Below are 24632 nucleotides of genomic sequence, written 5' to 3' on the forward strand. Positions count from 1 at the left end.
GGCAAACCCAGACCTTGAATTCCCGTGAACTTTGATCCCTCAAGCAGCACCCGCATCACGGTATCGCTCGTACTATACATAACTTCCATCCATCCATCTTCTTACCCGCCCGCTTATCCTCACAATGGTCACAGGGAGTGCTGGAGCCTATCCTAGCTGTCAATGGGCAGGAGGCGGGGTACACCCTGAACTGGTTGCCAGCCAATCCCAGGGCACATATTTATAAAATACATACAAGATATATATATATATATATATATATATATTAAAAGCGCAAACTCATTATACTATTAGTATTACAAGATCTATATCTAAGATAGTGAGCAATGTGGTCGAGTGTATCAGTACAACGCGACGTAACAAGTTTGAGACTTAAACGTTAATAGTAATTACTACAGATCAACTTCTTTAACATGTTTTGCAGTCTTCTTCTTCTTCTTTTCCTTTCGGCTTGTCCCGTTAGGGGTCGCCACAGCGTGTCATCTTTTGCCATCTTAGCCTATCTCCTGCATCTTCCTCTCTAACCCCAACTGCCCTCATGTCTTCCCTCACCACATCCATAAACCTTCTCTTTGGTCTTCCTCTCGCTCTTTTGCCCGGCAGCTCCATCCTCAGCATCCTTCTACCAATATACTCACTCTCTCGCCTCTGAACATTTTGCAGTACAGTGTAGAAATTCTAGGATATATTTTCGTGTATATTCTATTACCATACTATGATATGTATAATGTGGGGAAAAGGACCATTTTAGTTGTGTTTTTACTGAATAGTTCACTTAATTTGTCTTGAGATAAAATGGCATATTTTAATGACAAATGTGATTTTGTGCCATCCAGTGATAGGGGAATGGGGGGCAAAAAAAATCTGGGCTTGGCCCTTGGGGAACTTCTGCCCTTTTTTTTCTTTTTTTTTTTTTTTGGTCGGGCCTTTGAAATGTTACTCTCAATTTTTGTCTGAATTTTGTTCACAGATATCACCAGAATGCACCACAGCCATCCCTTTTTTTTTCAAAAATTTCCCGGGGGTGGGGGGCATGCCCCCGGACTGCCCTAGTGCTCACATTTGTATTCTCACAAAAGTCCACTTTGATCTCTAAATGTTGCATGTTTTTGGGATGTGGGAGGAAACCGAAGTGCCCGGAGAAACCCCACACAGGCACAGGGAGAACATGCAAACTCCACACAGGCAGGCGCGGGATCGATTCCGGGACCTCAGAAATGTGAGGCCAACGCTTTCCAGCTGAGCCACTGTACCGCCTATACATTACTTCATAATCAAGAAAGAAGATTGTGAAAAGGAGCAGCCTCGGTCCAATGTTTCCCTCCGCCTGGCTTTATGTGTTGCCATGTGATTTATGTATTTACGCCGGCGCGGCCCATTTCTCTCGCCTCCTGGCCGTTATGTCCTTGAGATGGATGGCAGGTAAAAGGTGGGGGCAAACAAGTCTCATATGGAACAGTGTGGTAAACAACCGCAGGGTCTGTCGCTCCTGGGACTCAAGGTTGAGATGATGTCACCCGGGGAAAGAGCAGAAATACTGCACTGTACTTCATTCACTTGGCTGCTTCTGGTATGTGGAACCTGGCCAGCAGGGGGCACTACAGTACAGCAATGCAGACTCAAAAACGATGAATCGTTTTCATCAATCATTTTCGTCATTCTTCACAAAGGATAAAGAAAATCTGCCTGTATTATCATACTGTTTTTCTGCATGTGTTGCTGCACCCTTCCTCTTCAAATACGCGTTACTTGATGGGGTATTACATGGCGACTAACAATGCTATTCGTTATCATGTCTGTGGTATTTTGCAATATGTGTTTTGTGGATGTTTTAAACACACCGGCAATTTTGCGATGTTTAGCTTGATGGTAAACTTCAAGTGGTCGTGTCGTTAAACCTCCTCTAGCTTCTTTTGTTGAAGAATTGTGTTCACTATTTGCCAAACTGCTGCTTGTTAAAGGGGAAGGGCACTCGTTGAAAATCACGATGTATCAGGTCATTTGTACTGTAACTTTAAAATAAAGATTTTCATCAGGTATCATTTAAGGTTGGTTATATCGGCAATTTTGAAAGTTCCCGGTCGCTGACATTTTGGGAGTCACATGACCCTACGTGACGTGTGATGTGCTCAACCCGAGGGTCGGTTACGTTCCTACACAGTTATTGTCACCGCTGATTTCTCAAATTTGTCCTCATCTGATGAAGAAATACAAGTATCGGTTGATCGGAAAGACGGAGGAATACGTCCATACAGATTTGAACCTGTGGCTGTCAATCATGTTGAATATTCGGATGGTTCTTTGGACGGGAATGACGCAGGGTCTGACGAGCGAGCTCCGCCACCGAGCCTCGGCTAACGGCCTCCGCCGAATCTCGGCTAACGGCCTGCCGCCGGAGCTCGCTTGTCAGACTTTGCGTCATTCCCGTCCGAAGAACCATCCGAATATTCAAAATTATTGACAGCCACAGGTTCAAATCTGTACGGGAGGCTGCGACCACACGACGTGTCACATACGCTCATCTGACTCCCAAAATGTCAGGGACCGGGAACGACCGTCAGCGACTTGACTGCCACATTACAGCCCTCTTATCTCAAATGTTTGCTCACAATTCACAAATAAAAATCCACCCCGGCCAAAAAAACCTCTCAAGGTGAGTCATATTCATATCCCAAAGGAGCACTTCAAAAGCTCACATGTTTCTGTCCATTTGTTTTCTTCTAAACTCACAATAATGAAGTTCAATTCACAACAGTTAGAGTTGGTACTCGTAGCACACTTTTATGCAAGTCTGAGTTTGGTGCCTGAGAAGTAGCCAAGGCCTGTTGGAAAAGGAGAAAAAGTCGGACGACTCGGGTCGAGGGACTCATGACGACGCCCTGAGCAACAAGCGACTGGGTGTGGATGCCAGTCGGCCAACAGAAGCCTCCCAAAAACTCTTTAGTTGAATTTTTCAAGCGCTCATAGTGGCTCCTCAGCCATTGATTGGTTGTTGGAACCTCTTCAAAGTGTCCACCGTGATTTTATTTTATTTTTTTATATTAGCTTTCACCCTAACGACTATGCAGGCGCATTACTACACTGTTTGAAATTCCTGCCACTGTCAGATGTATTTTTAATGAGCACTGACTGTAATGGGGCTGGCAGGGAGGGGCTGCTTGTGTACTACTTTTACCCACACTTTGTCAACACCGCGCGCACACGCTAAATGATCAAGTGTCCGTAAAGAGGCAAAGGAGTGAGACCTCTTTATGTGGCTGCCCGAGCGTCTGGCAAGTCTTCAAGGCGAAGAGCAATTAAACCTGGAACCGCAAAACCACACACACACACACACACACACACACACACACACACACACACACACACACACACACACACACACACACACACATACACACACACAAAATAAATAAACAAATAAATAAACAAATGATAAAAAAAATAAAAATAAAAAAAGGCAAGGACAACAGAATATGGCTATGGTGCGTTGAAATACAAACTGGATGTTCCACTTTACTTTTGTGCAACTACTTAATATCACAAAAGTCAAAAGAGACCAAGGAGAAGGTCTAGTTTCATTTTTAATGTTAACACACCCATTGACACACACACACACACACACACATATATATATATATATATATATATATACATGTTTTAAAGCATATTAATAAGTATTGCATCACATTTGTTTTCTTTGTTCAGAAATGTATGTTACCAAAGCAAAGGCATATTTTGAGTTTTATTTGGTATTTTCAAATCAAACTTTCCACTTGATTTATTGTAGGAAAAAAAGGTAGCACTCTTGTATGAATTGAGCATCATATATTCATTTGCTGAAAAGGGAAATAGTTCCGTTGTATGAATATCTGTAATTTCAAAAGGATAATTATTTTTTTAGATGTATGATAATTCAGATTTTTAAATCAAAAACTTCTCAGATTTATAGTTGTTTAAAAAAAAACAGTCTTATTTTTCAATACTGCTTTTTATTCTTTTTTTTTTTAAGGAGAAAGAAACCCTCCATTGCGCCACGCTTACTGGGACGGCGCTTTGACGACGCCGTGTGGAGCTCTTGTGCAATTGCAGAGAGCTGCCGTAAAAGGGCGTCCTTGTGTTGTGAAGTGTCGCAAAATAAAACAGCTACCTTGAAACTAGCTCGTTAGCAAGAGTTGATTTATTTATTTATTTTGTTGGTTTCTTGGGAGAATTGAAACTTTTATTTGAGACATTACAACAAATGGCCTCCTCCTTCAGCAGGTAAACTTCGCATAAACAGGCAGACATTACATTATGCCTGGTTATTGAACATTATTCGCATTTTTTTTAATTATTATTTTGCACATAGCATGTTTTACTAATCCCAATCCCATTACTTCTTTGGCATGACGTCACATTCAATATTAACAGCATATACAGTTGTGCCAAAAGTTAGATTTATACTTGTGAAAATAAACATTTCATATTTTATCTCATCATCTTTTCTATTCTATATCCTTATAATTTCTTATCTTACATCCATCCACCCTTCCAACTCTTAAACTTGCTTTTCCTTCCACCCATCCATCCATCTTTCCTCTCTTCATTCCTTTCCAAGTTCTTCCCTTTCATACATGCTCATATTGTAACCCATCTTCCTTCCATCCTTCCTGTTCATACAGTCATTCCTTCCTTCCTTCCTTCCAATATATAATTAGGCCTTGGCCTTCTTTCATTACATGGTTTCATTCCACCTTTCCTTCTCTCTTGCTACTTCCTATACCCTCTGTAATTAATTTTAATATAATCAATGCAACCACTACCTTGCACAATAAAAACCAACTGGAAGACCAACAGAAATAAGCCTGAGTTAAAAAAAAAAAAAAGAAATGTCCATCCCACGCTCAGTAACATTGTTCTGTTTATGTCTATCATTGCTCTTGCTAGTTATTAATGATAACCACCACCTTGCACAAAAGAAGTAAACACCGGCTAGAAATAATACACGAAGTGAAGAAATTTGCAGTTTATGTGAAAGAGTGCAAGCCAGCAGGGGACAGGACAGGGGGGGCGAAGAAGTCTCAGAAAAGTCAGGCACATCCCCCACCGGAAAATTAAAATGACACAGAAAGCCAAAGAACAAGCCAGAGTGGCGTGAATTCATATTGAAATCTCCAAATTGTATTTGTCGTGAGTCGCCTGTATTGCGCCCGCGCGCGGTGCAGCTCCCGGCGTTCAAGGCCGAACGTGCCGCGCGCCCACCGAAGGCTGCGTTGTGTCGCTCCCTTTGTTCCGTTGGATGAAAGGGAAAGTTCGTCTCACCCTTTGCGACGATGACTCTCGGTTCAGGGGAAAGAAGAAAAATGTTTTAAAAATCGAGAAATAAAATGGGAATAAACGTCATTGAAATGAAGTGTCGCGAACTGCAGTGTCTTATCGCGTGGAGAATGGGGAGAAGAAAACAACGATGGGGGTGGGGGGGTGGGGGCAGTGGGGGCTCTGCACTGGAATTCCTGAGGACCCTCGTTCACATGGCCGTGGGCGTAAATGCGTCTGTTTCATGTGGGCATGCATGTGTATGTGTGTCACTGGGGGTGTTTATTTGTATTTGTGTGTGCGTATGTGGGTCATTACCCCCTTCTTTTCCCCAAGGGGCCAGGCAGTGGGAGCGAGGAGGAGGGGGCGGATGCTGCATGATGTGTGTGTGTGTGTGTGTGTGTGTGTGTGGCTTGCATCAGGGTGGGGCTGAGGTTGTGTCCCCGAGGATCTGAGACCAATAAATCACTGCGCCGTCTCTACTCTGACACCCATCTTGTCTGATGGAGGACAGCGATGGTGGGAGTGGGGCTGAACGGGGGGGGGGTTTGGATTAGTGAAGAGCGGAGTTGGGGGTGGGGGTGCTCCACCCTAACAGCGCTACGGCCTTGTTTTCCTGCCGTTCTTGACCCCCGTCTTAAAGGGCAGTGCGGACGCCACGGCGGCTCATAATATACGACTTAAACCCATTTAAAAAAAAATACAAACGCAAAGAAAAGGGTCGCAGCAGCTAAGTGGAGACTGCGGAGTGTACGATTGCATTTTTTGTCATAATCTTTGAGGTTCTCATCAGTTTTGAAAGATAACTTGTTTCGAAAATGCAATTGTACTCGGCGCGGCACTGTGGATCAGCTGGTAAAGCCTCACAGTTCTGAGGTCCCGGGTTGGATCCCGGACCCGCTTGTGCGGAGTTTGCATGTTCTCCCCGTGCCTGTGTGGGTTTCCTCCCACATCCCACAAACATGCAAAATTAATTGGACACTCTAAATTGCCCATCGGTGTGATTGTGGGTGCGGCTGTTTGTCTCGATGTGCCCTGCGATTGGCTGGCAACCAGCTCAGGGTGTGCCCCGCCTCCTTCCCGTTCACAGCTGGGATAGGCTCCAACGCTCCCTGTGACCCTCGTGAGGATAAGCGGCAAAGGAAATGGATGGATGGATCGATATTGTACTTTGTCTTTTTCAGCTCGGCCGCTTCTTTTTCAGACTTTTGCACGCCGAGTGAACAATCAGCTGGGAATTGTCGGTTAAATTGGGAAAGAGCCCAACCGAGTGTCTCCAACTAATATCAGAGGCCGTTGGAGAAGATGCGACGTCGTGACCGCGAGGACCACCAACCAACCACTAATTAATGCGAATGGTTTTTTTTTTTTGTTGTTGTTGTTGCATGTCTGCCTCACAGCGCTGACATTCTGGGTTTGAATCTTTGCATGCTCTACCTGTGCTGGTGTTTAATTTCACCAGCTTCCTCCTACATTTTGAAAACAAGCACGTTAGGTTCATTGAAGACTCTCAAATCATCCTTCGGCGTGGATTCGCGTGTGAATCCTTGTTTGTCGATATGTCCCCGAAACACTTAACTCCAGATCACCCATGACCCTATAATGCCTGTCACGGGCAAAAACAGTTGAAGTGGAGCATCAAAAAAAAAAGATCCGTGGGCAATGTTCCCTCTAAGCTGTGCAACTGCGCATTTGCGCACTTGTTGCACACTTTCGGCGCTGATGAAAACAGATCCAACGCAGTGCCTATCACAATGAGGTGCTACTCGGCCACACCGGGCCACACACACTCTACTTCCTCCTTTACCTGACCCCGCCCACCTCCGCTTGTAAAGGGGTACACTCATAATTACAAACAGGCCCACCACCCAGTCCGGGCAACGTAGAGCAAAGAGTTAGACATGCTGCTTATGTTTTCTCTCGATAATGATGGTTAAAAAAAAAAAAAAAGACATGCTGTTGCTTTAATGAAGGTCGGAGTATGTGAATAGTGGAAGAAAAAGTGGTGAAACTGGACGAGATTTTCTCTTTTTTGTGTAAAAAGGTCTGGTCTGAAGCCAAAGTAGAAAGTACAGGATCAGATGGTGTACAATGTTAAAATTCCATCTTGGCACAGCCTGATCGAGGGTGAAAGCATGGATGATACATTGCCCCAAAAGCTCATTCTGTATTTTAAATATAGGAGGCAACATAACAACCCTAAAACTGTTTGGGAGCATCATTCAGCTTTCCACATCGATTGCGAAAGATATTCTGCAAGCAATAATTCAGTTTTACACCAAGAAAAACAGACGGGTATATCATTCTGAGTTAAAAAAAAAAAAAAAAAGAAACAAAGTTGGAAGCAACATTTCAAATTTATAGTTAATAGTTGGCTTGGTGTGTATGTGTATTGTAATGTATTTTAAATGTTCTTCAAAATGTTGTGATGGGAATGTAATCTGAACCTTTTAATGAGTTCATGACTTCAGTGGATGACACTGATTGACCACAGTGCGTGCGTCTGATGTTGCTCACGGTGGTCAAAGGGGGCGCTCACGGGCTGAGTGTATTCGCTCAGACACACCCATGGGTCACAATTTTTTCCTTGCGTTGGGGTCAAGTCCCAGGTTCCCGGGTGCGAGACGCCAACTGTAATTTGTTCACGATTCTCCAGCTGGGTTGCGCCGCTTCGCTCGGTGGGCGCCATGCCCGCCGGGTGCAACCGAGGGGGGGGTTTCCGCGGCCTCGTTCGTGCATTTGCGACGACACGAGCCAGGGCCCAGTCACAAACCCGTCAAGGCAAACCGACCGGACCGCTCGCGCCGTGACACCTCGCCCGTTTATTGTTCATATCACTCTCGATGAAGTCATCTGCGGAGTTCTGTGGGAATCAAACTGGCCACGTTCAAAGCCTCCCCGTGCGCTCCCTGCATTCCTGCGCTTCAACTTGTGATTATGAAGGTATGCAGGCCTCTCCTCCTCCTCCTCCTCCTCCTCCTCCTCCTTTGCATTGTTTTGGCCCAAAGGAGAAACGACACCCGCTCGCCGGCCACCGTGCTTACTCCCGCTCGGCATCCGTGTGCGTCGCAAGGACCCTCGCGCCTTTACGATCTCGCACGGGACCGCTAAAAGCACCCCCCAAAAAAATCTCCTTCGCCATTGTTGGCTGGACTTTGATGTGCCTCGCTTGTGCGGGGAAGGGGGGGGGCGTATTTAACCATTAGACACACCTTCATCTGACCTGCCAATAGCAATATACAGTGTGTGTCCTTCACTTATCTTTTCCATTTTCTATATTATTTTTGCCCCCTTCCCGCCCACCACCTTCTCAGCCGCTCCCGCTAGCAGCCGAGCCTTTCGGTGCGCCCCCCCGCCCCCCCCCGCCGCTGCTTCCACGCCGCGTGAAGCCACTTCCCGTGCGTCACATTCCTCCTCTTTCACTTTATTCTCCCAAATGCGATGGTGCAATTGGAGATGTCGCGCATTCAAATTCAGCAGAGGAGCGTTAAAAAAAATGGCAATAAAATGTGTCCTCTTCCTCCATCTTTTCCTCCGACAATCTCCATTGCCTCACACGCGCGGGGAGCAAATCTGCACACACACACACACACACACACTTTTTTTTTTCATCAGAGATGTGCACTAACCCCCCCACTGACTCGTCTTTCTCAGCATCCCCCCTGCTGTCCTTCATCCTTTATTCTCTTCCTCCTCCCTCCCCCTCGGCCTCTCTCTCTCCCCCCCCCTCTCTCACACACACACAAATTACCACACACACAAACACGCACACACACATCTATATTTTCCAACTCCACCTCTGGCAGGTTGTGATTTCCACTGTCAGAAATTGCTTTTTCAATATCTCTCTCTCTAATTATGAGCCCCGCTAAAGGGGTCTTGCCACCAGAATACCAATTTTCTACAATTTATTTCCTTTCTTGGCTGGAATAATTCTCGTGTTCCAGGCTGCAACAATGAAGACATCACGCTTGTGTGTGTGTGTGTGTGTGTGTGTGCGTGTGTGTGTTCTTGCTACATTATCACCAGTGGGCCCTTCCAATCCTTCCCTTGAGGTGGCGATTAGCAAAACACAAGCACGAGGGGGTCTGTGGGGGGGGGGGGGGTCGGTGATGTGTTGATGATGATGATGCAAATCTTTTTAGTCTTATCTCCTCTCCAACGAGGACAAAAATGTAAGATGTTCAACAAGAGCGCCGTCAAGCTTGTGGCGAGGAAAGCGGAAAACCACCGAGTCGCAATACACAAGCCGCCACACCGCCGAGCGCCGCCCCCTCGTCGCCAACAAGGGGTTAAACTCAAACGCACCCCTCCTCCTTTTCCCCCCGCCCTTCGAGTTTGATTGACGTGTCGGAGCCCTGCACTCCAATCAGCGAAGGGACAGTTGATCCCACGTGGGCTTCCCCGACGCCGATTGGCTTGTTCCACCAGCTCAACGGACGAGCCCCACGTGGAGATTTTCATTCAATCACTACTGAGAACAATTCCACGGAGCCTCCCCCCCCACCTCCATTTAAATAACCGTGTTTTTTTTTAATTATGCGGACTGATTTAAATTGCATTTATGCAAACCAAATGAAATAAAATGCTCCAGTTTTTTCCCTTAAAAAATACCGATATTGAACGGCACGTGCAGCATTGCCGTAATATTTAAACCAAAGTATGGTTGTGTGTGAGCGTGGGGGGGGGGCGAATTTAAGGCCCCCCTCCTCTAAGAACTCCTATGTTATGTCCCATTGAGGATGAGAGAGGGGGGAGAGGGAGTGTTGTGTGAAAGGGGTGCAGGCCAACGAGGGAGACAAAAGAGGCTGCGGCTGCATTCAACGTGCTGCTGTTGTGTTGTGTGTCCGTCTGCGAGCCGCTCCTCCTCCTCTTCGCCAAGAAAGAAAGAAAGAAAAAGAAAGAGAGAGAGAGGGGGGGAGAGAAAGAGGGGCCAACCGATATCGCCGGACCTATCAAGTTTTGGGAGACTTTCGCGGAGCGGGACCAACCCCCCCACCCCGCTCTCGAATCGAGGAAGTCTTCCAAAAGCAGGACCGGTTCCTTGCTCCCTCCTGCCCCGGCCCTCACGCGTCGAGAGCGGGGCGGCGGGTGCTCCGGGAGAGCCGCGAAAATCAGAACAAAGGAAGGCGAGAGGAACGAGCGAGTCCTCGGAACAGCTTCCTTGCCAAATGTCCCACTAAAAAACGAAAAAGAAAAAAAAAACTACAAAAAAGAAATAGCGCACACACATACAAAAGCTCTCCTCGTATTCCTCGAGCAAGCTTTTTCCGCCTCGCCGGGGGACAAGAAGGACAATAACCATCCGGAGACGCACGTTTTGCCGGCAGAATGTTCCCACAAAACCGAGCACCGGTGAGTAGGAAGTGTCCGTCAAATCCCATCGGAGCGGTGCTCGTTATTATGATTACTTGTTGTTGTAATTTTATTAAGGTCATGCTCATTTTGTTAGCCAGTGACCGGTGAATGAGTAAAGGGGGAACTTTAAAGACTTGGGTGCCTCCCCACCACAAACCTGCAGCTTTAATTCCGAACCGGAGTGCGATGATGGTGGGGATGAACAGAGCACGTTCGTCAATGCCTGAGAGCGAGGGAAGTGAGTCAACTCCGCTTGTTGACACATTCTCAAGTATCATTCTTGCTGTTATTATTGTCACTATTTTGGCCCCCAGTTAAAACCATATCATCGATTTGTATTAAAAATGTGTCTTTAGCGCCGGAAACCGTGAATAGTGATCCAACCGTTTTACAAGGTGTCAGAAAAAAATTGGTCGTGCCTCGCCATATCGAGGTTTCACTTTTTTGTGGTCTCACTGTATTCTGCATTTTTGAATCGTAAATTTCAAATTTTACATTGCTGTATTTTTTGGGGCGTTCGTTAATGTACACTGTCAATTAAACTCGCAAAGTAATACGGTCGAGCCATGAGGAGAGAGTCTGTTAAAAGATTGAGAATGTCCCAAATCTGGGATCATATCACATTGAAAGAAGATAAACTAGCTTACATTACTGCACGTCTATAGACCGTTTTCGACCATGTGACTACGTCCAGGGGCACCTGGCCGTGTTGGATGGGTTCACTCTACTGACGCCCCGTTCACTAATGCTTTTGCATACAGACCGGAGTTACACAAATGTTCCTACGACTGTTAAAAGTGACGCGTGATGGCTAAAAAGACTTTGGAAAGTTATCTGGGCTCATTAGATGTTGTTTCAAGAAACCCTTACGACGAGAAGTGCGCTTTGATCGACAATATGAACCCAAATGCCTTGGAGAAACACAAATGGAGCACAGAAATGTGGGCGTCGGTAACCTATCCAGACATCGTCCACGATCTCCTCTTCTCGACAAGTGCTTATACCATGGACCAACTAGAGAATTACAAAGGTCTGGAGGCCTAGAACCGATTCATCAATGGGTTTGTCATACGGCGGTATCCATTGTAAACACACTGCTAAGGTTAGTGTACCGCTACCGCGTGATTATAGTCAGCGTTGTGTTAAATTTTGTTGATTATACCAACGAAAGAGGTGTAGATTATTATTTTTATTTTTGTTACTAAGAGAGAGAGAGAGAGAGAGGTTCGACCGGGACGAGTCCCAAGTGGAGCCCGCACCTTTTTCTCCACTTCCACGGCTACATTTTTAACTCGACTCATGAAACGGCTAGCGGTGTGGTAACCCGTTTTTGCAAAGTTATTATAATAAAACAGAAAATACAGGTTTTGGAGACATGCATTGCATTCTCACACACACGAGTATTACGTAGGCCCTTGGCCCTAAAGAATACTTCTCCTTCACAAAACGTAGTTATTGCTACGTCGGTGTGAAATTCTAAAAGGTATCCAATGCTTACCGTGAACAAAATGCTTCGAGCAAACTCGGGCGTAAGGGAATGACTTTGCTGCTAGGTCGGCTCTGCTAACGCGAGACAGCCACAGTTGTTGCCGTTTGGTTGCTAACTGCTCCGTTTTCTCGCACTGGTCCTTAATCACAGCTGGCAGTCGAAAGAAAGACGCTTTACAACGCCCACTTTCGTTTGAGCAACCGATAACATAGCAGTGTGCCCCCATTCATACGCCTTTCTGAAATGATTCCTGCTTAGTTACTGTTTGTTTACGTGAATTCGCCAAACCAAGATGGCACCCGCGTTCTAAATCGGAAGGTGTGTGACGTCAGTCAAACAGTCTATAAGCTAACAAAATATTCAAAACATCACTAGCCATTTTAATATAGCGAACCGCTGCTAGTTAGACCGTATCGTAAAACCCCCACAAGTGGTCATTGATAGAGAATGCCGCCAGTGCACTTTCAATTGTTTTATTAAACTAATACAAACAAAATGAAAACATTAGCATAGTCATACACTGGCTACTATGCCCGAAATTCACGCCCAGGGACTGAACAAGCAAAGTGGCTAACTGACTCCTATGTAACTTAATTGGTCAGAACCCACCTTTTAGAGCGACACACATTAAGTCATAGATACTATTGTGTAAAATATGAAGATAGTGAAGTGGACAGGCGGCACGGTGGCTCAACTGGAAAGTGTTGGCCTCACAGTTCTGAGGTGGCAGGTTCAATCCTGGGCTCGCCTGTGTGGCGTTTGCATGTTTTTCCTCTGCCTGCGTGGGTTTTCTCCGGGCACTCCGGTTTCTTCCCACATTCCAAAAACATGCAACATGAATTGGACACTCTAAATTGCCCCTAGGTGTGATTGTGAGTACGACTCTTTGTCTCCAAGTCCCCTGCGATTGGGTGGCAACCAGTTGAGGGTGTACACCGCCTCCTGCCTGTTGACAGTTGGGATAGGCTCCAGCACTCCCTGTGACCCTTGTGAGGATGAGTGGCTAAGAAAATGGATGGATGGGTGGATGAATGGATGGATGAAGTGGACAAAATAATACCAATGTGCTCCTCACGTGCATATATTGTATTGGTATTAAACTTGGAAATATAAACAAATATTGTTACTTCACAAATTTTCATATAAACCAGGAACCACAATTTTTTTTTTTTTTTAATTTAAATCACACTGTTAATTGTACCCAGAAAAACATAGATATGAATTCTACCTTAAAGATGTGGTTTGACTGAATGCTCCACTTGTTTTTAGCCTTTACCATACCGCTTATTGGCACGCTGCTGTTGAATATCACACCTAAAGCAGAAGCATAGAAGCGATTGTAACTTCCTGGCAACAACAGGCAAGCAAACCCGATCAGGGATTACAACCAAACTGCGGCCATTCAAGCTGTTTTTGTTTTAGGAGTGTGAAGATTAAAGATTTGGGCATATACTGGGCAATCATTTCCCATGGTATTTTGTCAGCAAAAAGCGGGTGTCGTCAAAGCAAGTCAGGCTTCTTGTAGCTTATTGTGGTCTTGGTCTGTTTAACCAAACAATTATTGGTTTACCCCTTTCTAACTAGTAGTTGGTTTGATCAGGTGGTTTCTCGATATCTTGCGACTAAACTTTGATGTAGTTTGGTTGTGGGCCGCACAGTGAGGTAGGAGTTGGCGCGTCTGCTTCACAGTTGTGAGGTTCTGGGTTCTCCATCCTTGCTTGGGTTTTGTCTGTGTCCTCCAGGTTTCTTCCGCATACCAAAGACATTCATGTTAGCACAAAGCTCCTAAATAGCCTACACCATGGTTGTTTGTGTGTATGCGTCTTAAAAGTGGCTGGCAACCAGTTCAGGTTGTACCCAGCCTCTCGCACAAAGCTGGCTGGGATGGGTCCAGCCAGGCCTTGACTTCATAATGAAGAAAAGGACAATGGAAAATGGATGGGTTGTGATGGGCAAGGAGTCTGACTGCCAATTGAACAAATCAGGTTTGACTCTGAAAGCCATCATAATGACAGACTATGGGTACTCAAGAGAAGAAACGTCACCAACATGGTCACTTAGCTTGCAACATCCTTTTAAAGTGCACTCGGCTATTTGAAGGTGAGCTGTAGCCTGGTAGGTTGTCCCCAAAGAATCGGAGTTATGAACAATGTACATTTTACCTGCTTTGTGTTTAGTAACAGTCTTGTGTTGCAACCTAATAATAATTAAAATTAAAACGACAATGTTGTACAGTGAAGAAAATAAGTATTTGAAGAACCTGCTATATTGCAAGTTCTCCCACTTAGAAGTCATGGAGGGGTCAAGAATTTTCATCGTAGCTGCATGTCCACTGTGAGAGAGATAATCTAAAAAGAAAAATCCAGGAATCACAATATATGATTTTTTTTTAAAAATGATTTATTTGTGTGATACAGCTGCAAATAAGTATTTGAACACCTGAGAAAGCCAATGTTAATATTTGGTACTGTAGCCTTTGATTGCAATTACAGAGGTCAAACATTTCCTGTAGTTGTTCACTAGGTTTGCACCCACTGCAGGAGGGATTTTGGTCCACTACTTGACACACATCTTCTCTAGATCAGACTGGTTTCTGGGCTGTCGCTGAGAAACACAGAGTTTCAGCTTCCTCCAAAGATTTTTGATTGGGTTTAGGTCTGGAGACTGGCTAGGCCACACCAGAACCTTGATATGCTTCTTACGGACCCACTCCTTTGTTTTCCTGGCTGTGTGCTTCAGGTCATTGTTATGTTGAAAGACCCAGCCAAAACCCATCTTCAATGCTCTGACTGAGGGAAAGAGCTTGTTCCCAAAATCTCACAATACATGGCCGCGGTCATCCTCTCTTTAATACAGTGCAGTCGCCCTGTCCTATGTGCACAAAAACACCCCCAAAGCATGATGCTACCAACCCCATGCTTCACAGTAGGGATGGTGTTCATGGGATGGAACTCATCATTCGTCTTCCTCTAAACATGGTTAGTGGAATTACAACCAAAAAGTTCCATTTTGGTCTCATCTGACTGCAAAACTTTCTCCCATGACTCCTTTGTATCATCCAAATGGTCATTGGCAAACTTAAGACGGGCCTTGACATGTGCTGGTTTAAGCAGGGGAACCTTCCGTGCCATCCATGATTTCAAACCATGACGTCTTAGAGTATGACAACAGTCATCTTGGAAACGGTGGTCACAGCTGTTTTCAGATCATTGACCAAGTCCTGTCGTGTAGTCCTGGGCTGATTCCTCACCTTTGTAAGGATCATTGAGACCCCACAAGGTGATATCTTGCATGGGGCTCTACTCCGATTGAGATTGACCGTCATGTTTAGCTTGTTCCATTTTCTAATGATTGCTCCAAAAGTGGACGGATAGACAGGTGTTCAAATACTTATTTGCAGCTGTATCACACAAATCGTTAAAAAAATCATACATTGTGATTTCTGGGTTTTTCCTTTTAGATGATCTTTCTCACAGTGGACATGCGCCTACGATGAAAATTTCAGACCCCTCCATGATTTCTAAGTGGGAGAACTTAAAATATAGCAGGGTGTTCAAATACTTATTTTCTTCACTCTATTTTAAAAAAATGTATTTCAAAGAAACCATGAGTTGATTTCGAGTGTAAAGGTCATGGTGGGAAAGCGTCCTTGATGCCTGTGTGCATGTTAGGAAAGAAGCATTGCATCCACTGGGGGCACATCGGGCCATCTTCTCTCATTTGTGTCCAATTGTGCCAGTTCTCCTGTTATGACTTCTGACACCCATGAGGTGTGACTCACTGAAGCTGGAGGGATGCTGGCAGTTCTTGGAAAGTGGAGCTTCACTGAGATGACCGATTTGAGGTGAAGTCATGAATAGGTTGAAATTTAGGGGTACACATGGTAGTTATTTTTCATCATGATTTGGAGGATGTCCATGGAAATAAAAAATGGTCTCCTATACGTGTTACCTTGCCTTGAACTTGGAGAACCTCTGATCTGGTACCGCATGGGAGAAAATATTGGACTCCTGGAGTGGCGTTTTTCCACAGCTAATCTGTGAGTCAAATATCAAGGGTGCAACAAGTTATTATGACAGTACCATTCCGGTGACAAGCTGTTCGCGCCCTAAAGGGACAATGTTTTGCTTTTGTTTTTTTCCACTCCCCTGAGAGACGTACCTGTCTTTTAATTTGTGTCAATCAAGTTAGGTTGAGGGCTTTCGAGCTGGGTGAAATACATAAACACTGGTCCTCAAGCTGCGTGAAGTATAATTAAGGACTCGCTCATTTGCCTAACCCTCATCTTCACGCCTCAGCCACGCTACCCCTGACGGTGTTTTGACATTGACGTGCCACGCTTTAGAAGCAGATTAAGCATGCAAATGCGAATTTACTTGGGATCCATCTGAGCCATTCAGGTGGAAAGCCAAAAATTTTTAAAAGCTAATAGCTGGCAGGATTTACACTGCGCCGGCAACATCCGTGGTTGTCGGCCTTCTCGCCCGCTGCGCTTCTTTTTGCTGTGATCTTGTGACCTCCTGCAGCTGTGTAAGTAGTAAGCGGGCCTACAGGAAGGGAAGGCAGGAGGCAGACTGTGGTTCTGCGGTTTCCACTGTAAACCCGATCCCTCTCATCCAGACTCTCCTTGCTGTGTTCCGGCAAGAGGCTCCAAACCACATCTTAATGTATGGGCAGGTGTCCCAGGCCGAGAGGCGCAGTCTGCGGCGGCGGCGGCGCTGGTTGGGAAAGCGATGACCCCGTTTCTTTTTCAGTCTGCACGTGCACACAAAAACACGCAGCCAGGCGGTAGCTCCAATTCTCACCTGTGAGCGAAGGGCCCGTCAAGTTGGCACGCCGTGAAAGACGAAGCGGCCAATAACCTGTCAGCGTTGCGTACCGCCCTGCTGTGACAAATTTGACCTATATACGCGGAAAAACAAAAACAAAAAACTTGTGACTGTGGCTAATGGAATTAAAAGTTATCGTTTTGAAAATCTAATTACAATTAATTGATCGCCACACACATTTTATGCTCAATGCTGAACATAAGTTTATAGCGCGTGATTAGTTGAAACACTGCTATTACTTAAAAAACCACTCGGCTTTCGTCTTCATATTTATCTTTTAGTCTGATCTTTTCAGTGTAATAAAAGTACTGTATGTTTAAAAAAAAAAAAAAGCTATCTAATTTATTTTGATGGACAGTGTTAGAGATGCATTTAATAAATTATTGAGGTTGCATACTGTATTTACTGAACTCTTTCTATTATTGGGAACTCCTGTCGGGAGTTCAGTTGGGGATTGATCAATGAAACAATTTTGTAATCAACTGTAATGTTAAAAAAAGGAAAACAAATTCAATTAATCAATGACATGATTTTTTTTTTTTTAAGCACAGTAGAGTAACCTTTTTAGCGCCACGGACTGTTTTCACATATAAACAATTTGGCGGACAGGTGTCGAAACAAATGATTAAAAGTACAACTAACCATTACACTCAAATTAGTTGTTGAAATTAGTGTTAGTTCTGTGCGTGTTTTTGTCTTTTTCTTTTCTTCTTCTCCCAGAACCAGTTTGTTTCATAGCATGTTGTAAGACAGGGACATCCAAGCCAGGCTCCCCAAAATATTAAGCAGTCCTGTGTTTTTTTTTTTCTGTTTGTATTTCATGTTTGCTTTTATTGTCTGTCATGATAGATTTGCCGCTTCCTGTGTTCCTCGCCAACAGTCCCGTGGTCATGGTTGTATAAATATTTGAAGATGATTTTATTTTAAAACCCTCAGTAATTGGTGTAGATGAAGTTAACGAGGCTAACTGCTATTGTTCTCCACAACCATCTTATTTTGGTACTCAGACCTATGCATATGTATGAAGATTGTGCCGCCTTGTTGTCTGGACATTTTCTTGCTTCACAGACCTTTAAAGCCCAGTGAATGCAGCAGGCGGCCCGAGTTGAAAGTCTTCTGTGGATTGGGCAATTGGAAGGCAAGATTCCAAAAACGTTCACATTTAGATAAATGGACAAACTACTCTAACTTTAGAACTTAGATCAAGTCAAAGTATTAGACACTGAAACATTACCTGTGTTATATCCCAGAAATGTTTTCAGTGTAATTGAATTTCCTTTGGCGAGGGTCATGATGCTGATGACTTTCAACGTAAATGTGCTTGCAGTACGTGAAGAAGCTCTGAACACGTGCTTTTGGCCTAACTTCCGAACATGCTCAGAACAGTTAACTTGCATATCCTGTTTCCGGGTGAATATTTTGTAAACTACGTTAATGAAATAAACGCGTAAATTAATTTCAAGACTACACAAAATAAGCCACGTCTTTCAATATTTTTTTTTCTTCTACTCGTAACAAATTTCACGCACTTGATTTTTCATGCTCGACTGTGCAGTGACTACAAAGGTAAGCGTTATCTTTGTAAATTCAGATTTTTTTTATGTTCATTTTTTTTTTTCATAGAGCTCAGGTCTACCTAATGTTATGGAGAAGGAGTGTCTTGGCTTACCTCAACCCATCTTATGCTCTCCTAATTAGAGGTTACAAACAAAATCAGATGCGATGAAGCGGTGTTATCGAAATGATATGGTACAAAAAGGGCTTCTGAATTTGGAATTTTTGATTACATTCGAATGCATTTGAGAATTAGTACCAGTAGTAATGTTCCCTGGGCACATTTTCTTTGGCGGAAGTGGCGTTGAAAGACCTTTGGCACTGCCTTTGTCATTCCTCCTAAGAATAGCTAAGCTTGTATTTTTCCAAATGATCATCCACGGCGTCTTGTAATATTACCAACACCCTTTTCCTCGGCCTTCTTCAGGACAATGCCCTCGTTTGAGCGCAGGGGTTTGCTAATGGCCACTTCTGTCCCGCCTCTCGTGTCGTCTTGTTTCGTTAAAGCTTTTGCCCTGCGCAATAACAGCTCCTCTCTCACAATGTTCTATAACCAGTCATACAGTTTCTGTATTTTAAGACACCACAACAGCCTTTTAAAACACATTAGTGGCAACCTTGATCCGACCAGCCAAATCCTCTGATTCGGTTACCAACCAAAACTGGTCTTCTCAAAATATTGAACACAGGTTCAGCTTTAACTGCAGTTTTGTTTGCCTTTTAATGTGATCTGGTCTACCAAGGATGTTTTGTCTTTGATCTAATCTTCCCTTTTTTTTTTTTTTTTAAACTGATGCCGTTAAACTGGATTTGCCAATGACCTTTTGCCTAACTCTTACTTTGTCTCACAGGAGACTGTTGAAAAGCTCATTTTGTCACTTTGCCCATAAATGCACTCATACTTTGTACACAAACACCTTTTCAATGAGCTTATTGAGCAGGTTCTGTGAGTAAGCGCAGAGATCAAGGATATATCATCACAAAGATCCGGGAAAGGAGTGTTGACTGTAGATTAGCGAACCTGCCGTTGGTATATCACAGTAAGTGAAATATTTATTGGGGGAAATTGTTCGAAAGGTTCAAAGTTCGTGTGGCAACAGCACTTTCTTTTTTTCCTGGCTGGTAGATGGCAGAGTTGTACATGAAATGCGTTGTGGAAATTCCCAAATCCCATTTTGTTATTATTTTATAATATATTGCAGCAAGTTAATGAAACACACCACAGATGAACTTTGTTTACCGGCTGTTGATGCAAGTTACACATCTAAAATTTTCATTTAAGGAGAACGTTTGCAGCGCCTCTTTTTGCCAGTCCTGACAGTTTTTGTGTGTACCATTTGGACTACCGTATTTTCCGCACTGTAAGGCGCACCTAAAATTCTTTAATTTTCTCAAAAGTCGTCGGTGCGCCTTATAATCCGGTGCACTTTATATATGGGTCAATAGTGAACCTTTAGTGCGGCTCCATCTAATGGATGCATAACGTAACCCCAGCCTCCACTGTAGCGTCGAGTCTATTTGCTTTATAATGCGGCGTGCCATAGATATGAAAAATGTTTTAAATAGGCCATTCATTGAAGGTGCGCCTTATAATGCGGTGCGCCTTTTAGTGCGGAAAATACGGTCATTTCTGCAGCTGTCTTAGAATATATCACATTGTAGAAAAGGAACATTTAGTTAGGACTTCCTTACTTACTGTTCTCTCAGCTGTTTTATATTTATAGTATGTACTAGAAGTGCTTTTCATACAAATATTTCCAACTTGTTTTGCCGCGACAGGAACAGAACTCTATCGTAATTGTTTTGTAAAATATGAAAAGTGAAACACGAATATTTTGGGGATAACTTTAATTACTGTATGGTCAATAATACAGAGCAATAGAGAGTGTGGTAAAGAAGTGAAGAAACGGGTCCAAGCAGGGTGGAACTCTTGGCGGAAGGTGTCTGGTGTTCTATGCGACAGAAGAGTCTCCGCTACGATGAAGGGCAAAGTTTATAAAACAGTGGTGAGGCCGGCCAAGATGTACGGATTAGAGACGGTGGCACTGAAGAAACAACAGGAAGCAGAACTGGAGGTAGCAGAAATGAAGATGCTGAGGTTCTCGCTTGGAGTGAACAGATTGGATAGGATTAGAAACAAGCTCATTAGAGGGACAGCCAAAGTTGGATGTTTTGGAGACAAGGTTAGAGAGAGCAGACTTAGATGGTTTGGACATGTCCAGAGACGATAGAGTGAGTATATCGGTAGAAGGGTGCTGAGGATGGAGCTGCCAGGCAGAAGAGCGAGAGGAATACCAATGAAAAGGTTGATGGATGTTGTGAGGGAGGACATGAGGACAGTGGGTGTTAGAGAGGAAGATGCACAAGATTGGCTAGTAATGGAAAAAGATGACACGTTGTGGCGAAAACTAACGGGACAAGCCGAAAGGAAAAGAAGAAGACATCGTCTTATAAAAGACGTTGATGATGACGTATGCAGGAGGTCACAGACAAGCTAATGAAAATTGACCCCTCCGTACAGGGCACTTAACCACGCCTCCTGACGTGACGTCACGCCACGTGCGCTGACGTAAGACAAACAGTAAAAATGGCAAATACAATACAATACACTTTGAACTGAGACAGACTCCATGCTTCTGATTTCATTCAAATCAACGATATATTATAGATTCTAAATACAATACATTCTTAACTGAGAGAGACGCCATGCTTCTGATTTCATTCAATCATTCACACGTAGCAATGTTATGCTAGCGGAGAACGTCTCATTCATTTATACAAGACGTGTATTAAAAATCAAATTTAGGGCATATCTTTGTGCAAACACAGTCTGGTTAACTTTCGGGCGCAAGCCAGCAAGAAATCGATATGTTTGTGCAGTCCGATCATCGCTAAATATCGCTCAACAAAGAATAAGTGTGTCAATCGTTCACACGGAGCAGTGTTATGCTAGCGGAGAACGTCTCATTCATTTATACGAGACGTGTATTAAAAATCAAATTTAGGGCATATCTTCATGCAAACACAGTCTGGTTAAGCTTCGGCCGCGAGCCAGCAAGAAATCGATACGTTTGTGCAGTCCGATCATCGCTAAATATCGCTCAACAAAGTATAAGTGTGTCAATCGTTCACACGGAGCAGTGTTATGCTAGCGAAGAACTTCGAATTCATTTATACGAGACATGTATTGAAAATCAAATATAGGGCATACCTTTGTGCAAACATAACTGTTCCGGTTGATATTAGATGGATTGAGTTGATGATGCGGTCTTCCACAAAGTTTGATCCATCAAAGGCATTTTTCATACTGGGTCTTCGGTTTTGGAAAGGGTACGAATCGAACTCCACCAACTAGCCTTTCAGGATACCTGTCGTCACTATTACAAAGTCTGTGACTACACCTCTTAACCATATTTTTTGTTAAATAACCCAAATACGCGATAAAACGCTAACTAAACCTATACTGTACCGTGCAATGTTGTCTGAGAAAATGGCGGGAGCAAAAACGGGCTTTGGTTTATGCAGATGTCTGGCCTCTGATTGGTCAGTGACGCGGATTGCGCAATATCCACGGAGGGGTCAATTGCCGAGGTCATCCTCAGACTACGTCGACGTACATGAGTTGGTTTTGCATTTTTTTGCTGGCATTGTTCGTCCCACTCCAAAGAGGCTCTTTGTTTCCCACTGTTGTTTCTCTCAAATATTAAATGTGTTAGTGGGTTAGTTGCCGCAGCACTAGTACACCGCATTTAGGCCCACTTTACGTTAGTACCTTAGCTCTTTACTGTCACTGCTGCCCACATGTGAACGCGGCCATCGATCCAGAGGAGAAAATGAAGGAAACGATGCTGAAGGGATCTTGGGTTTACACACACACGCTGCCGTGGAGGTGTGTCTCGATGGAATTGGTAAACGAGCTGAGGGGAGGGGCGGGGGTTACCTAATAAAAGAAGGCACCTCCAGCAATTAAGGCGGCTGACAGGCAAACTGTGGCTATCTGCTAATGTGGGCTGACAGCATGGAAATTTGAATAAGGAGGCTTGTGGGAGAAATGAGGTAGTGGTGGGGGGGGGGGGTGGTTGAGAAAGAAGAGATGTATGGTGCTAATGAAACAGGTGCCTGGCTGCCTGCCCCTCCCCTCTAAGTGCCGGAGTCATTGAGAGATTAGCAGCTTGTTTCTGCAGCTCGGAGCCAAGTAGAGCGATGCTGTTGCAACGGGTTTGACTTTTTGTCTTCGCTGGAGACGATTTAACAAAGCAAACTCTGGCTGTTCCTCTCTGTTAGACAATCGGACGTGGCGTCTCGTCTTTTAATTTCAGATGGTAGTCTTGGTTGAAATGCGTTAAATGGAGAGTTTGGGATTAACGGGTACTAGTATGTTTGACACCACTGCTCGCTATTAGGATAAGTAGTGATGGCCTTCTTTCAAGGTGTCGGGTACTCGTGAAAGATCCCTATACAAGCCAGTCAAATCATTTTTCACAATTATGTCACTGTACTAATTAAAAAATGGTAAGAACTCGAGTGAATACTTTTATTGGTATTTGTCTTTAAAAGTGGCGTTGAACATCCATAATTATAAACAAATGTAATAATAGAGTAAATGCCTGCTATGTGCAGCAGATGGGGACTAAAAATTATTAGGTTCCTATATGTACAGTAGTTGAAACCATACATTGTACCACACGCTATGATCCCAAAACACTTGAATGTCAAGTCAAACTCAGAACATTGCTGTTAAGATAAATGGCTTGCAGATCAATTGATTTTTTTTTTTTAATTTTTTTTTTAAATGCATGTGGCAAAGACTCTGTAACTTCTTCCATTAGCAATCCAGGGTAAAGTCGGCTCCTTCCCGACATTCGAAGATCTTTGCCTCTAAGTCGAGATTTATCACTACGATAATACTTGCTTGTCATCAGTTACTATTTTCCTACGAGCTCAGACTTTGGCACCATTTTATGGCATCTTGGGGATTAAGAGAAAGAGCACAATTTAATATTTGTATAGAAACAATGCCACAAAAAGTGACATTGCCGCTCTCATCTTCATTTAGTCACAAACGCACTTACTTAGTCTGTGTGGTGTGTGGGTTCTGTTAAATTGGACGCAAAGCAATTATTCAGTTGTATGAATGGCAACAGGTGGATGCAGAAGAATTTTCAGTTGTTCCGCTTGTCACTGTGCGCCTTTGACATAGATGAACAAATATTATCGGGAATCCCCATTCCTCATTACTATGCTGTTGACGTTCTAGTACCGACATTAAACTCCACAGTCTCCACTTTGCTGCAATGGCCCATTTTCTCCTCTTGAATCAAATATACAGTAGCTGACAGCCACACGCTATTGTTGTTTGTTAGAGTCTCATTCAGCTGATGCGTTCAATCCAGTGTGGTTTTGGTTTCCTGTGGAAAATTGAATAGTACTCGTATGGGAAAGCTGCACATATAGAACGTTTTCAGAGAATTTGGCAGGTGTTTAGGGTGTTTTGTGGGTGAAGAAGTGTAATTAGTGGCCTGACAAATGGGCAGAGCGCAGCGAAAGGAAGGCAGCAGCGTAATTTGTGCACCAGAAGGTTAGATTTAAATCTTACCGCGGCGCAGTGCTGTAGAAGTTGAGGAGGCAGAGCGTATTGCAGAAAAGACAAAAGTAGTCAAGCAGTTATGATTGTTAAAGTAGTTTTGTGGTTATGGACTTTGTTTGATCATTTATGCGTGTTTTGTTTCTTTGAGCAAGTGCGTCAAAGCACATTTTCTTCTGCGAAAAGAATGCAGTGGGATTTAACAAAAAGTTTCTTCCCGTTGTACGTTTGAAGAAAATACAATAAAAAAAGTATTTTTCAGCAAACCTAATTTCGCAGCCTTCACACCCATGTGATGACGGCCGTGGCTCCGTTTTACGTCCGTGTGCAAGATTTTGTTCCAGCGTGACGTTCACGAAGCGTGATTGCGGAGTTTCATCTAGTCGACGCCGAGCCCGCTTCATGTGAAGGCAATAAAGTGCACATGTGCTCGTAAATACTTGCGGAAAGCTGCATCTTGTACGCATCCGCTGTCTGAGGTGGCGTGTGGGCGTGTTGTCTGCTCTGAGGGTGTGTGTGTGTG

At 44.0% G+C, this 24632-nt stretch overlaps 1 protein-coding gene across 13 annotated transcripts in view; it reads left to right on the forward strand.

The window, feature by feature from the left end:
* Window positions 1-4151: 4151 nt before the first annotated feature.
* tle2a (TLE family member 2, transcriptional corepressor a) overlaps window positions 4152-24632 on the forward strand; it is a 68671-nt gene continuing 48190 nt past the window's right edge. For 9 of the 13 annotated variants that reach the window (XM_061825240.1, XM_061825241.1, XM_061825242.1 and 6 more), the window contains exon 1: window positions 10493-10650. In XM_061825240.1, the coding sequence (XP_061681224.1) occupies window positions 10627-10650 (24 nt within the window). In that variant the 5' untranslated portion in view covers window positions 10493-10626. Of the gene's footprint in view, window positions 4261-7903; window positions 8239-10072; window positions 10651-10747; window positions 10892-24632 lie in introns of those variants that run through there. The other 4 variants (XM_061825249.1, XM_061825250.1, XM_061825243.1 and 1 more) reach the window with 4 other exon arrangements.

The sequence above is a fragment of the Syngnathoides biaculeatus genome, chromosome 7 (genome assembly GCF_019802595.1).
Source record: "Syngnathoides biaculeatus isolate LvHL_M chromosome 7, ASM1980259v1, whole genome shotgun sequence".
Classification (NCBI taxonomy): Eukaryota; Metazoa; Chordata; class Actinopteri; order Syngnathiformes; family Syngnathidae; genus Syngnathoides; species Syngnathoides biaculeatus.